This window comes from Capra hircus, chromosome 7 (genome assembly GCF_001704415.2).
Source record: "Capra hircus breed San Clemente chromosome 7, ASM170441v1, whole genome shotgun sequence".
NCBI lineage: Eukaryota > Metazoa > Chordata > Mammalia > Artiodactyla > Bovidae > Capra > Capra hircus.
The window spans coordinates 29,459,016-29,472,425 of record NC_030814.1 but is presented as its reverse complement, the minus strand read 5'-3'; the positions used below and the strand labels follow the sequence as shown (position 1 = coordinate 29,472,425).

Genomic DNA, 13,410 nt, shown 5'->3' with positions numbered 1-13,410 from the left:
ACAGATAGTAAGGATTTCCCATTGATGTTTCTTGTTGTGGACTTTGACTTATAACAAACCCAAGTATGTCACTGACATGAATAATCCTGTTTTTGGTTGTGTCGACGTGTTAGTTCAGAAAAACCTTCAAAGGTTCGTTCCAGTAGATTGATTCTAGTGAGGAGAAAGCAAATGTTACTTAGATAACTCCCCTTCTTAAACCTTCTAGAAATCTGGATCTTTAATTGATGCAGTCTTCATTCTAATATATTTATGTAGGCTACATCCGTTACAGAAGATTCCTTTCCCTTTCTGGCATGAGGGTTTTAGGAGTGGTTATGGTAGAGGTCTGCCAAGTCTTCCTCTCTGTCAAAACTCATTTTAGTGAAAGAGAGAGAACGATGGCTGAATTATCATTTAGAATTAAATCTGAAGAGAAGGATCTTAACTAATTTTCTGATTATCAGCTGAAGTGCTACATCCTAACAGTAGAAAGCTGTTTTTATCAGTATTATAAGTTGATGAAGAGGGTTATATGACATTGATTTGGTGCTTACTGTCTTCCAGTATTTGAGGCTTAGCTCAGAATTTTCATTGAGGTTTTCGGGTTGTTGAAAGATAAACTGCTTTCTGGGGGCTGATATAATCCATGTCTTTATTGATTGTATGGTTCCAAGGCCCTCAAGAGACATGTATATCATGTACTTAAGGTTTTAAGGATTCAGTGAACTTCTTTAACAAACTAGATACTTTATAGTGATTTAATTATATTATTTTTTCCATTTTTTTATAGTGAAACAATCATGTTTCTTCACGAAATATTTCATCAAGGACTGAAGGCAAGAATAGCCAACTGGCCTACTTTAATTTTAGGTAAGTGCATGCTTTAGAGAGAGAAGATTTTTTCTTAATGTGGTTGCAATAAAGAGTAAAATAGTTTCAATGTTATTCATCCTAAGTTATTTGAACTTCCCTGATGACCTGGGAGGAGAAGGCACTGGCAACCCACTCCAGTACTCTTGCCTGGAAACTCCCATGGACGGAAGAGCCTGGTGGGCTGCAGTCCGTGGGGTCGCTAAGAGTCGGGCACGACTAAGCGACTTCCCTTTCACTTTAAACTTTCGTGCATTGGAGAAGGAAATGGCAACCCACTCCAGTGTTCTTGCCTGGAGAATCCCAGGGACAGAGGAGCCTGATGGGCTGCCATCTATGGGGTCGCACAGAGTCGGACACGACTGAAGTGACTTAGCAGCAGCAGCAGCATCAGATGACCTGGGAGCTTCTGTGGGCACAGGGACTCTGCCCTTTTGACCCTTCCCCATGGCCCATCAAGGTTCTTTGGGGACTAGAGTGGGGCTCTGCCTCGGGGTGCATTCCACCAGGTCAGTCATTCTGGCATCTGCACTGGGCCGTGTAGCCTGATGCCTAGTGCCGGGAGCTGCTCTCTGCCATTCCTGCAGAGTGAGCAGTTTCTCCCTGTCCCATGGATAATTTACTGAGCACCAAGAGAGACGGCCATGTTTGCTTCTTCTTTCCAGCTGATCTGTTTGATATCTTGCTCCCCATGCTGAACATTTATCAAGAATTTGTACGTAATCACCAGTACAGCCTCCAAGTGCTCGCCAACTGTAAGCAAAACAGAGACTTCGACAAACTCTTAAAACAGTATGAAGCCAACCCTGCCTGTGAGGGGAGGATGCTGGAGACGTTCTTGACATATCCAATGTTTCAGGTAAGTCACCCAGGATGTGTCTTATAAGTCATTGATTCCAGCTCGATGTGACTGATACCCAGTGTGACCAGCATGAGATGTGCAAGTGTTCCCTGTGGGAGGTTGTGACACCTCCTCTGTCATCTTGAGCTTGACCCTGAGATAAACAAATCTATGCCACACATTCTCTCCAGTCTGTCTAGTATTTGTAAGAAAACCAGGCATTTTTGAGACAATTAAATCAGTGATTTTTTTCTTTTTTTGAAAAGCAGCACAAATTTCTCTCTGCAGAAAGATTCCTCACAGACCTCTTCCACGGAGTCTCCTCCTCCAGCGTGTTTAAAAATATTATTGGGTTTACAGAAATAGGCTGCCGTGCAAATGTTCCAGTGCGGGCTGGTTGCATAAAAGGTTCTGGGGCCGGGGGGTGGGGTGGGGGGTAGGAAGGACTGCTGGGAAGGTGTCTGTTTTCCTGCCCTGTTCTCGTTGCTGCCGAGTTGCCCTTGGCTAGAGCTCTGCAGAGCACAAGGAGGACCTTCCCCATCACAGAGGCTGTGGGGAGACGAAGGAGCCAGAGCCCCTGGCCAGGCCTGGGGACTCCTGGCCCCTAGTCAGGTTGCTCCAGTGAACCTAGGGCTTGTCCCAACCTCCACTTTTGGGGGTTAGAGCAACCCCAAGGATCAAGTACACTTGCATCCTTTCCTGTATCTAGGACTTCACCACTCTTTAGTGAGAGCTGCAGAGGCCAAAATGTGAATTGAATCTCCTGTCCTTTTAAAAAGTGTTGATTTTGTTCTTTTGGAAAAGCATTGAGTGTTCCCGTTGTGGAATTTGTGGGGCTTCAGTCCAGCCCTCCAGATTGTTATGTGGCAAACCGACTCTTCTAATCATGTGTGTTATGGTTTCTGTGGAGGGCTTTGTCCCTCTGAATGGGTATCTCTGACCTCAGCTGATCGTTCCGTCGCCTCCGAGAGAGATGCTCTTCTGGTTCGTGATTGCTTGTCTTAAAGTTTGTCACTCGCGCTTGAAATCCTGGAAGTCACTGTAGAAGTTTAGTAAGATTTTAAAAAACCAAAAGGATGCATGTGTAACAACTTAAGTATAGTGAAACTTTGTAATGCCCTTGTGTTTTTTCTTCACCATGGAACTGAATTGTTTAACTCTTTGCCTCTCTGAACAAATATTCCATAAGAGAAACTACAAAGAAAAAAATGCTTTTTAAAAACCTTATACAAAATTATAATTTGAGATTTTGTTTACTGTGAAACAAAATTTTATTCAATGTTCTGAGATTCTATTTGAATCTTTGGCAGTTAGCTCTAGGTTATGATTAAATTCTCTAAACCCTGTCTGCCTAGCAACCCTCAACTCAGGTGGATAAACAAAGGTAGGGTTGTGAAAGATACATGGAACATTCAGAGAGGAACCTCACTCCCTTCCTGAAAGCCCACGAATGCCTTTTCAAGTATTATTTCCCTTGCTGTGAGTCTCTCAGTGATTTAAGATGCAAGAACTGTACTTGAATTTTAGGTCAGGTGTCCAAACAGTTGAATGTAGGGCCTTGGAAAGGCCTTTGGATTTCTTAAAAATGCTGAGATAGTCTTCTTCTAACCTTCTTTTTTCTTCCTGGAGTTTAAGCCCAATAACAACAAGTTGGCATTTTGATTGATCCCAGGGAATGAATTCCCATAATGTCCAAAAGGGACCATTGGATTGGGAGTACTTAGCAGACCTGCATGTCCTGCAGGAGAAGGCAATGGCACCCCACTCCAGTACTCCTGCCTGGAAAATCCCATGGACAGAGGAGCCTGGTAGGCTGTAGTCCATGGGGTCGCTGAGGGTTGGACACGACTGAGCAACTTCACTTTGACTTTTCACTGTCATGCATTGGAGAAGGAAATGGCAACCCACTCCAGTATTCTTGCCTGGAGAATCCCAGGGACGGGGGAGCCTGGTGGGCTGCCGTCTATGGGGTCTCACAGAGTCGGACACGACTGAAGTGGCTTAGCAGTAGCAGTAGCAGCATGTCCTGCTCTTCCTTCAGTCGTAGCATTGGGAAACTTAACTGAACCAATCTGAATTTCTGTTTCTTAAGTTTGAAATTGGGACAGTTGAGCTCTAAATATCTCCCAGAGCCTTGGCTCTCTGGGGGACCAGACTAGAAATTTGAGCTGGGTAACTAACTAACCTTCTAAGAGTCTCAGATCCCTCCCTCCAGATCCTAGAATTAAGCTGAAGGGTCAGATGTTGAGATTGTCTGTTTCTTTAAGACTAGGGTAACCAGCGGGTACTGGGAGAAGCCTCAAACTTTAAAGAATTTAGCCAGAATTGGTGCAACTGCAAGAAATGTGCAAATTGAAAGAGCGCTGAATTCTGCTCTTATTTGCTTCTCCAAAACTGTTTTCCTTCTCTGTAGCTATTTTGAACAGACCAAGAGCAGAAAACACTGGAATTGCTGCCCAAATGCCTTGTTCTCCCTCCTGCCTTCTTCCTAAGAGAGACCATGTAGAAACACTTGGGAGAAAACTGCCCTTTCTAGAAACTTGAAGGTTTTTCTTGCTGGATTCATTCTATACTTCTTGTTCCCTTTTGGTCCTTTCCTTGAGGAGCCCTGAAGCGTTTGCTCCCTCAGATGGTCTCCTTCCCTCTGCATAAATTGTATTAGCAGTGGTACTTCTGCACATCCGCCTTGCTCCAGCGTAAGCTGGACACCTTGGGATAAAACTGGGGTGTGATGCTTTTTTCCTTAGAACAAGAGTGGAAGAGGTGACCTTAGCTCGTACTGCCAAGAGGCCACTGCCGAGTCTAGATAAGGAGGCAAACGTTGATATGGGGGCCAAAGGAGGAAGAGAAGTAAATGGAAACTTTTAGCCTGTATATATTTAGAGAAGTGTTATATTCCACCTCTTCTGGGCTGTTTGTTGAGTAAGTCAGTTGTTACTGTGAGTGAATTATGCTGAGCTATGGAAACATGGAGGAATTATAGTGAATTTATCCTTAAGTGATGATGCAGTGAATTTATCCTCAATTGGACTATTAATATCAGACAAGAAAGTTTGTGTTATCAAGATATTTGTTATAGACAGTACGGTAATCATTAACTTAATTTTTATTTAGCAAAAACAGTGGTTTGGCTAGTACTGTTTGAATTGTCTTCAGCTGCTCATACGTCCATAGATGAGCAAATCATGAAATCTGCTTCTGACAAGGACAGTGCTGTTAGAGGTCCTCCAGGAAGTAGCCACTTGCTGCTTTACTTACCTATTTACTGTAACTAAAGAGCAAGCTAATTAGTGTCTAAAGGTGACAAGTATTATTTCATAATTGAAAGAATTATGATTCATCTAGACAATCCTTACTGTGATCCTTGGGTTTTGGGGGGTGTGTGTGTGTGCACTGAGTCGTATCTGACTTTTTGTGACCCCATGGGGTGTGTGTGTGTGTGTGTGTGTGTGTGTGTGTGTGTGTGTGTGTGCACGTGCATGCACGCTCAGTCTTATCTGACTCTTTGCAACCCCATGGACTGTGGCCCACCAGGTTCCTCTGTCCATGGAATTTTCCAGGAAAGAATAGTGGAGTGGGTTGCCATTTCCTACTCCAGGGGATTTTTCCGGCCCAACCCACGTATCAAACCCTTGTCTTTTACATCTCCCATGTCTCCTGCATTTGCATGTTTTTTTTTTTTTTTTTTTGCTTTACCACCTGGGAAGCTCCAAGGTCTTTTGAGGGGAGAGATTTATAATCAGTTCTTGACTATGTCAGATGAGCTCTTTGCAGCGCTGTCCATTTCTCTCTGCAGAAGTCCTTCACCTGCTTTTTGGTAGTTGCAGGCTTATTTGTTTCTCCACCAGAAAATGAGATGGGCCAGTTACTTTCAAATCCATCCACTTGACACTTAGCCAAAGAGCTTCCTGAAGTAGATTTAATGATTGGGGGAGGATCATGAAGCTATTGACTGAGCTTAGTTTTGTGGATTTTCAGAACATTATAAGCAGTCAGGCTCTCCCACTCCTGCCCTCCACTTGTTATGAAAAATTGAGTACCTTAGCTATTGATTGCCTTGATTTTCTTGTAGAACTACTAACTTAGAGGCAAACTTTTATCAGTCATGGCATTGTACAAAATGGATATTTGAAAGCATGCTTATCCCAGCAGCCTTTACCAAGAGGAATGGCCCAACCAGCTGTCTTAGTGAGAAGTTTATGGGGTAGAGAGGCACAAAGCCTCCTCACATGGGCTTCAGAGGAAGGGTTCTCTTGTGACCCATCCTCCTATAACTGAGGATACTACACTTCCAAAACCCTGACTTGATGACAGTCTCTAGGACATGATCCTAGAGTATGAACAGCTGATAGATGTCTACGCTTAGGGCACTGCTCTCTGTACCCATGGGTAATCTGGGTATGCAGTAAATATTAGCAAATGACCCAGTGAAGGCAAGAGAGGAAAAGCAGATTTGTAGATAGAGCTGCCAATGCCTCAGGTCAGCATGAAAGGAGCTACCCACAGAGTCTTGGGAAGCTGCTTTACTTTCTTCATTCTTAGAGGTCCTTTCAAAGTCTGAGTAAGACCCCAGTCCCTGCAGAGACACCCACTAGACTAGTGTACTGGTCAGAACTGGGCTCACGGTTGGCTCTGCCATTGACTGTGAGGCCACTTTGGGCAAGTTATGGAACCTCTTCATGCCTTGTGTCCTTGTCCGTAAAGTGGGGAAATGATCCTTATGTTTTGCTGGAGGATTGGATGCAAACCTCAAACTCTCAATCTGACCCATAGTGGGCAGCATTATGGTAGGTATTGTTCATGCAGGTTTTTATTAAAATTAAACCCAATGCCCCTGCTTTCTAACAAGTTTTTGTTTATAAGCCAGTAAAAAACATGTTGAGTTAAATCAACATATTTAACTTGAGTTAATTCTTCATTGTGTTCTATTAAATCCTCCACAGGGTTGGTGGTGTTTCTGCTTTTGAGAGAATTCAGATAGATAGTCTGTTCATTAATAAAAGTGTAAACAAATGATCTAATTAAACAATACTGCTTACTGCTAGAAGGATGAGTTGAGGTAAAGCAGGATCAGAATGTAATAAGGGTAAACATATCTTTTCCCACGTTTTGATTCTTAAAGAGAACATTGCAATAGGGTCAATTAAAAAATTGTAGACAAACAAATCTAAAATACAGACTCAAGTGACTTGCTGATAACTGTATCTTTTCCCCTATGAACCAGTTTTCAAAAATTATGATTGAGAAATATATGATTATATTAAAAATCTAAAAAAACAGTTGTTTCTTTGTACCTTATTATCTTCATGTGTTCTTGGTGAAGTTTTCGTGTGTGTGAGGTTTGAAACATAGTTCATTTTAAATGTATTTTTAAAAAATATTTGTTTGTGGGGCTTCAAACATTGGTTTGAAGCCTAATATTCAAACTGAGTGGTCCAGTGGCTGAGACTCTGCACTTCCAATGCAGGGGGCCTGGGTTTGATCTCTGGTCAGGGAACTAGATCCCAAATGTGCAACTAGGACCCAGTACAGCCAAATAAATTACTATTTTTAAAAATATATTTGTAAAACAGTCAGACGTGTCAGAGTAGAGATGAGCTCTTCAGAAGTGGTGATGGCACAGTAGAGAAGGTCTCGTGTTACTCACCCGGCCCTCCTGCTCACGCTGGCCTTGGTTTGCTTCTAGATCCCCAGGTATATCATCACGCTTCATGAACTCCTGGCTCATACACCCCATGAGCATGTGGAGAGGAAAAGTCTGGAGTTTGCGAAATCCAAACTAGAGGAACTATCCAGGTATGTGAAGAATTTATAATAAAGGCTTGATATGGCAAAGCAGCTTGTTAGTCTTTTGTGAAGACCTAATGTAGACTCTGGGAGTTGGTGATGGACAGGGTGGCCTGGCGTGCTGCAGTCCATGGGATCGTGAAGAGTTGGATGCGACTGAACTGAACTGAACGTGTATGTCCACGGGAACAAGAAGCAAGACGTAAGCGGCTTCTCAGATTCCCCTGAACATTAAATGCTAGCTTCTGAGATGGTCCTCAATCAGCATGCACATTCATTTTAACCAAAAAAAAAGTATATATATATACTTTTAAGTATAATTGTATATATATAAAATCTTTGAAAATGATTTTATGTCATTCAAGTTTATATAATTGAGATTAGACACATTTTGGTTTAAGTTTGAAAAGATTCACGTTTCTTTCATTATAATAGGAAGGTGGTTAGTTGCGTTTTTATATTCATATTTGGTAAGAAGTTGGAGAATGTATATTTTTGATTGATCAGTGACTTTTCAGTGTTTCAGGCATTTCTTTACAGCTATGTTCCTTTAACTTAGAAGGAACAAATATAAATAGTATATATAGTATAAAGGTCTCTAGTTTGCTCCACCTCTTAAGAAAAGGCATCCTAATTTCAATGAAAGAAGCAGTTCATAAAATAATGTGTTGCTTTCCTGTTGCATTTATAAGCAACAGTCCCAGAATACTCCACTTGCTTTGCTTTGAGTCATGACTTGATGAAGGTTAGAAGTCCAGTGTGACTTACCCTACATCTCCAGTTAAACTGATACAAGGTCAAACCCTTGCTTTCCAGATGGAGCTCTGTTGCTTACCTACTGGGATAACAGAAGATCTCTCATTGTGGTCCCGTATTGTATTTGACAGGGTCATGCATGATGAAGTGAGCGACACCGAAAACATAAGGAAGAACCTTGCCATAGAAAGAATGATTGTTGAGGGCTGTGATATTTTGCTGGACACCAGCCAGACTTTCATCCGCCAAGGTAAGTCCTTGTTCAGCGGACTCACCAGCTAAGTGGTCTCTGTACCTGTCACGTTGTCACAGGCAGATCCAGGAAAGCATTGTGGAGCAGGCTTGATTTAGCTGTTTGATTGATGCTGTTCGTGCAGGACGTCCCCATGGCCTTGACCGAGGCTGTGGTTGAGGCCCACCTTTGTGCTGTTTCTTTTCAGGGGCCATGAAAAACAGCAACACAATAATAGTAAAGCACGAGTGGGACAGTAAATTGCATTCTGACTGGACCCTCCTCCTCAGTGGACCGGACATTCTCTGCAGCTCCAAGGAGGACAGATTGGTCTGGCCGATTGGAGTGGCAGTGCCAGGTGGTGACGACATCCAGGCAAAGGCCCGAGAGAAACTTGCCTCACTCAAAGCCCTTTCCCATAGGAGAGGGGACAATGTCCGCAGTGAAAACAGCTGCCTCTTGTTCCCATTTTTCATCAGCACTTCCGGATCGGCCCCACATGATATGACTTGATTCAGTTGGTAACTCCAGTTGCTAGATGAAATGTCTCAACTTGCCCTGCCATATTTTGGCGATGGCCAAGGTATCACGTTTGAGGGGTGTGCTTTGGGGGCATCACCCAGTAAATTAAGCCTTTGAAGAGTGGAAGATGCTTATGCTGGAAACTGTAGAGAAGCTATGCTATGACAGTGCATATTCCTCCGTGGTATTACAAACTACACAAAGTAAACCACACTCGAAATTCTTTGCAAGTGTGTAGGTGTCCTGGGGGAGGGGAACATGCCCTCACAGAGTCGATTTCAGGCAGTATATTGCACACAGTCATAATTTTGAACTTGGGGAGGAGTGGCATATACATTTGAAACTAGAATTAACCTTTAATGTGGTTTCTGTTTCTAACGTGCCAATATTAATTGAAGATATTTGCATTTCTAGTGCCTACCAAAATGTGCTGCCTGAAACATTTTTTTTTACCTCATCAAACAAGACATTATTTGTGCTGCACACATTAATTTTTGCACACAACACTTAAAAAATTTAACACATGCTGTTCTATTTTCCATTATTTATAAGGAGAGAAGTCACACATATGTTAAAGTTTGGAAGTATATTTCAGGATATGATACCTTTCGCATTTTTGACTTGAAGTATTAATTTTTCTTTAAGTAATAGTGGACTATAACGCTGACAACAGCAGGCCTTCCTAATTCCCCCTCCATTCCTCTTCACAGACTGTGTCCCCATATTGGCTTCCTGCCTTTCTGGTATCGTCTGCCTCTGTGCCTTTACATGTGTAGGCCCCTGGGGACCAGGGATTCCCTCATCCATGTTTCTTGTGCCTGTGGAAGGTCCTTTTGTCCTGCTAGGCTCAGATCAGAGCCTTTTAAATTTCCTCATCTTCCCCTCCTCTCCCCTCCAGTGTGAATGAGTGTACCTTCCTCCTCATTTCCAAGCGCCTTTGCTCCTGGTGTGTGCATCTCGTCTTCTTCAACGTGTTTACAATTACTCTAACTCTGAAGGGCACTATTTATGAATTCTCTCTTGCCTAGTTCAATGCTTTCCATTATAGATACCTGGAAAACGGACAATGGATTAAATTGAAGTGCTTGTTGAACTGCAGCTTTGAATGTCAGCTGTCTTGTTTTGTATTTTTCTTATGTTTGGAGTCCACCAAAACATACTTACTACAGGACTTGAGCTTTGTAATATGTGAAAATGGAAACAAAAGTTTCTATAGCTAGTATTCAATTTCTGAAAGGACTTTGGATTGATGAGTATTATTATTACCCATAAACGTTTAATATATTTCTAAGTTGGAAAAAGCATCTATGATGAAAAATGCTGGAAGGTTGAATACAGTGAAGAAATCATATTTTTTTTTCCTTGCATCAGAAAAACCAATCATGAGCCACCTCTCTCTTTGATTCACGTCTAGATTTTATTTATTGCTTGTTCTGTACCATATGTTTGAGGAGCTTTTGTCAGCTATTAATATATCTGATGTTATTGCTGTATTGACACTGATATTAATGATTTGCCTTTCAGCAGTATTTTTCTGTGTTGTTTGGTTTGGTTAGTCTGTTTGGGAATTATTCAATAAAGGTGGTTTAAAAAGAAATCAAGCCTCAATCTGAAAGTAGAAAGTAATCCAATTACAGTCAATTTGGAACATTTGTGTTGTTTTGCTTTGGTTGCTACAATTATTACTTTTACTAGATACTTTCAATGCATGAGTGCAAACCTATATGCATATATATGTGTGTTTTCAATCTCAAAATGAATTTTAATTCTGAGGACTAGAAAAAATAAGATCGTCTGAAAGCTCCCCTCTGAATAGGGGTGATAGCCAATCTTGAATGTCAATCCGTGGGAATTTATTGATTGAAATAGCTTATTTTATTATAAACTGATTCCAATTACTAGATAGTTGATGAGTATGATGCAGAGGACTGTGTCATAGCAGCGGTCTGACATTGTCATTTATTTTCAAAATCTTTTCAAAGTTTCTTGAGCAAATGTTGTACATGTTTGAGGCAATAATAGTATAGCTAGCTACATCATGGAGATCAAATCCTGTCTCCTCCCTTTCCTTGCTGTGTGATATTGGACAATTTACTTAACTTCTTTTAGCCCCAGTTTCCTTTCTTTGTTGTTTAGTCAGTATGTCGCGTCTCTTTTGTGACCCCATGGCCTGGGGCCCACTAGGCTTCTCTGTTCATGGGGTTTTCTAGGCAGGAATACTGGAGTGGGTTGCCATTTTCTTTTCCAGGGGATTTTCCTGATCCAAGGATCGAACCTGCACCTCCTGCATTGGCAGGCAGATTCTTTACCACTGAGCCACCAGCAAGCTCCTTCCTCTTTTTAAGTGGGGTTAATAGTAGTACCTGTATTTTAGGGTTGTTGTGAAAATTAAATGTTCATAAGAATGACTGGAGTCAGTGAGATTATGACATAAACTTTAAAAACCAAAATCTAAATTTTGGAATAAGTTTCTATTTTCAGTAACATGAAATATATATGAATATTTATTAGAAGATAAAGGTACTGTAAGTTGGCATTTTGTGCAAAATCCATTGTACATAGTCATCGTTGTCTGGTAGAAAGGAGAATCAGGAAAAGTAAATAGAGTGACCGAATTTAAAGCTAAATGCATTGAGAATGAAACATGAAACTTTCTGGTACTTTAATCATTCCCAGACTCAAAATCATGTACTTTCAATGTATCAGTGTTCTTTGAAATTGTAACATGGGGTCTGGAAATAGTTATACCTATTCGAATGCCTAATCCAATAACCTGGAAATTGCTCTTCAGTCTTTTTAACTACTGAATGGAATAAGAATAAGGGCATTAGCCGGTCTTGAATGCCACACCATGGGGATTTAGTGACTGAAAAACAAGTTTTTGTATAAGTTGAACCCAGTTATTAGATAGACTGATGATGATGGTAATGCAAAGGATCATTAGGACTAATGATTTCACTTATTTGTAATAACTAGAAAGGAATCTTCAAGTCTCATAGTTGTGTTGAAACATCATGTCAAACATAAGATGAAATGTGAAAAAAACCCACTTAACATCTTTTTCAATATTATTGTATAAACCAGTGTTGAAATTGTTCACTTCTAATTCAGATGTACAGATTTCTATGCATACCTAATGCATATAGTCTCCTATTTGGATCCAAGATGAGCAGTTATAGATTAGGCATATTAGTGTATAGTTGCCAAGGAAACATTTGGTTTTTTACTTCAAAGCTAAAATTCACAATAATGACTAATACATGAGTTAACAGTGTATTTTAAAATTTCCAGCTTACAAAATCATTAAATACTGGAAGCATTTACCCACGAGCACATTATTATTCAGTTTTCTTAGCCTCCGTTATATCCTTTCTGAAAACGACCCTTAAGCCCACTTGTCCACCTGTCTCTGCTGCAGTCTTCCGCTCGGCCCTAACCCGTCTGTCTGGATGACTCATGACCGCCCATGGCAAAGCTAGAACTTTCTGTCTTCCCATCCATTCCCTTTCTGACTTTCAGTCTTTATGCTGCTGAATCCCCCGCCGTCTCCTGGCCAGCATAACCCAAGTCCTCTGGAAGATCTCTGGCTTTGATTCCACCAGTGGTTCTCACGAGTACAATCCTTCTGTGGCTTTTACTTGCTCATTTACTCCTCTAAGCATTCTGCCTGCTGCTTTTTCACCTTTCCTTTATTCCTCGTATTTGATTACTTGCTCCCTGTGCTCTCTGCCAGTTTGCTCCCACCTACCTCTCTTCCTTGTTACCCATTCCTATCACTGGAACCAAGCCCTTTCCCACCCCCGTTCCCCAGTCCCATGCCCTCCCCCAGGACTACCTCTGTGTTATTCTTTAGGCACCAAATAGATGATGACTGTGCCTTTGTCAGGCAGCCCACTTAAACACTCACCTGAATGTGTGGCATTCAGGGACCCATAGAAATTTTTTCTTTTTTTTTTTTTACCTCCTGCACATCCTTAGATCTCTGTAAAGGTAGGTACTGTTTGGAATAGTCATATGTTAATGTAAGTGTTTTGTGACCCACAATCATAGATTTATATTCCAAAAACACAATAAAAAAAAACCAATCAGGAAACCTAGGAAATGAAGAGGAAAATAAAGTTGCCTACAGTCTCATCTCTTAGTGATGACTACTGTTCATAATTAAGTGATGAATATTCATTTAATAATTCTTATGAGGCTGATAGGAGCCTTTGTAAAGCTACATTTGGGGTAGGTGGTGAATTACAGAAATAGTAAAATCAAATATAAAAAAAAAGAAATAGTACTGGCTCAGAGCATTTCAGAAGTCAGAGGCAGTGTATTTGCAAGCATCTTTCTTAGTGTTTTTTGGTCGATATTTAAATTAGAATTTCCTTTTGAGGAGAGCAGGAGGTCATAATTAGAGGGAAATGATATAAAA

At 41.1% G+C, this 13,410-nt stretch overlaps 1 protein-coding gene across 2 annotated transcripts in view; it reads left to right on the top strand.

Moving 5' to 3' along the window:
• RASGRF2 (Ras protein specific guanine nucleotide releasing factor 2) overlaps positions 1 to 13,410 on the top strand; it is a 253,030-nt gene that overhangs the window by 102,831 nt on the left and 136,789 nt on the right. For both annotated transcript variants that reach the window (XM_018050061.1, XM_018050060.1), the window contains exons 6-9: positions 773 to 852; positions 1,518 to 1,711; positions 7,380 to 7,489; positions 8,368 to 8,486. In XM_018050061.1, coding sequence (XP_017905550.1) covers positions 773 to 852; positions 1,518 to 1,711; positions 7,380 to 7,489; positions 8,368 to 8,486 — 503 coding nt within the window. The remainder of the gene's footprint in view (positions 1 to 772; positions 853 to 1,517; positions 1,712 to 7,379; positions 7,490 to 8,367; positions 8,487 to 13,410) is intronic.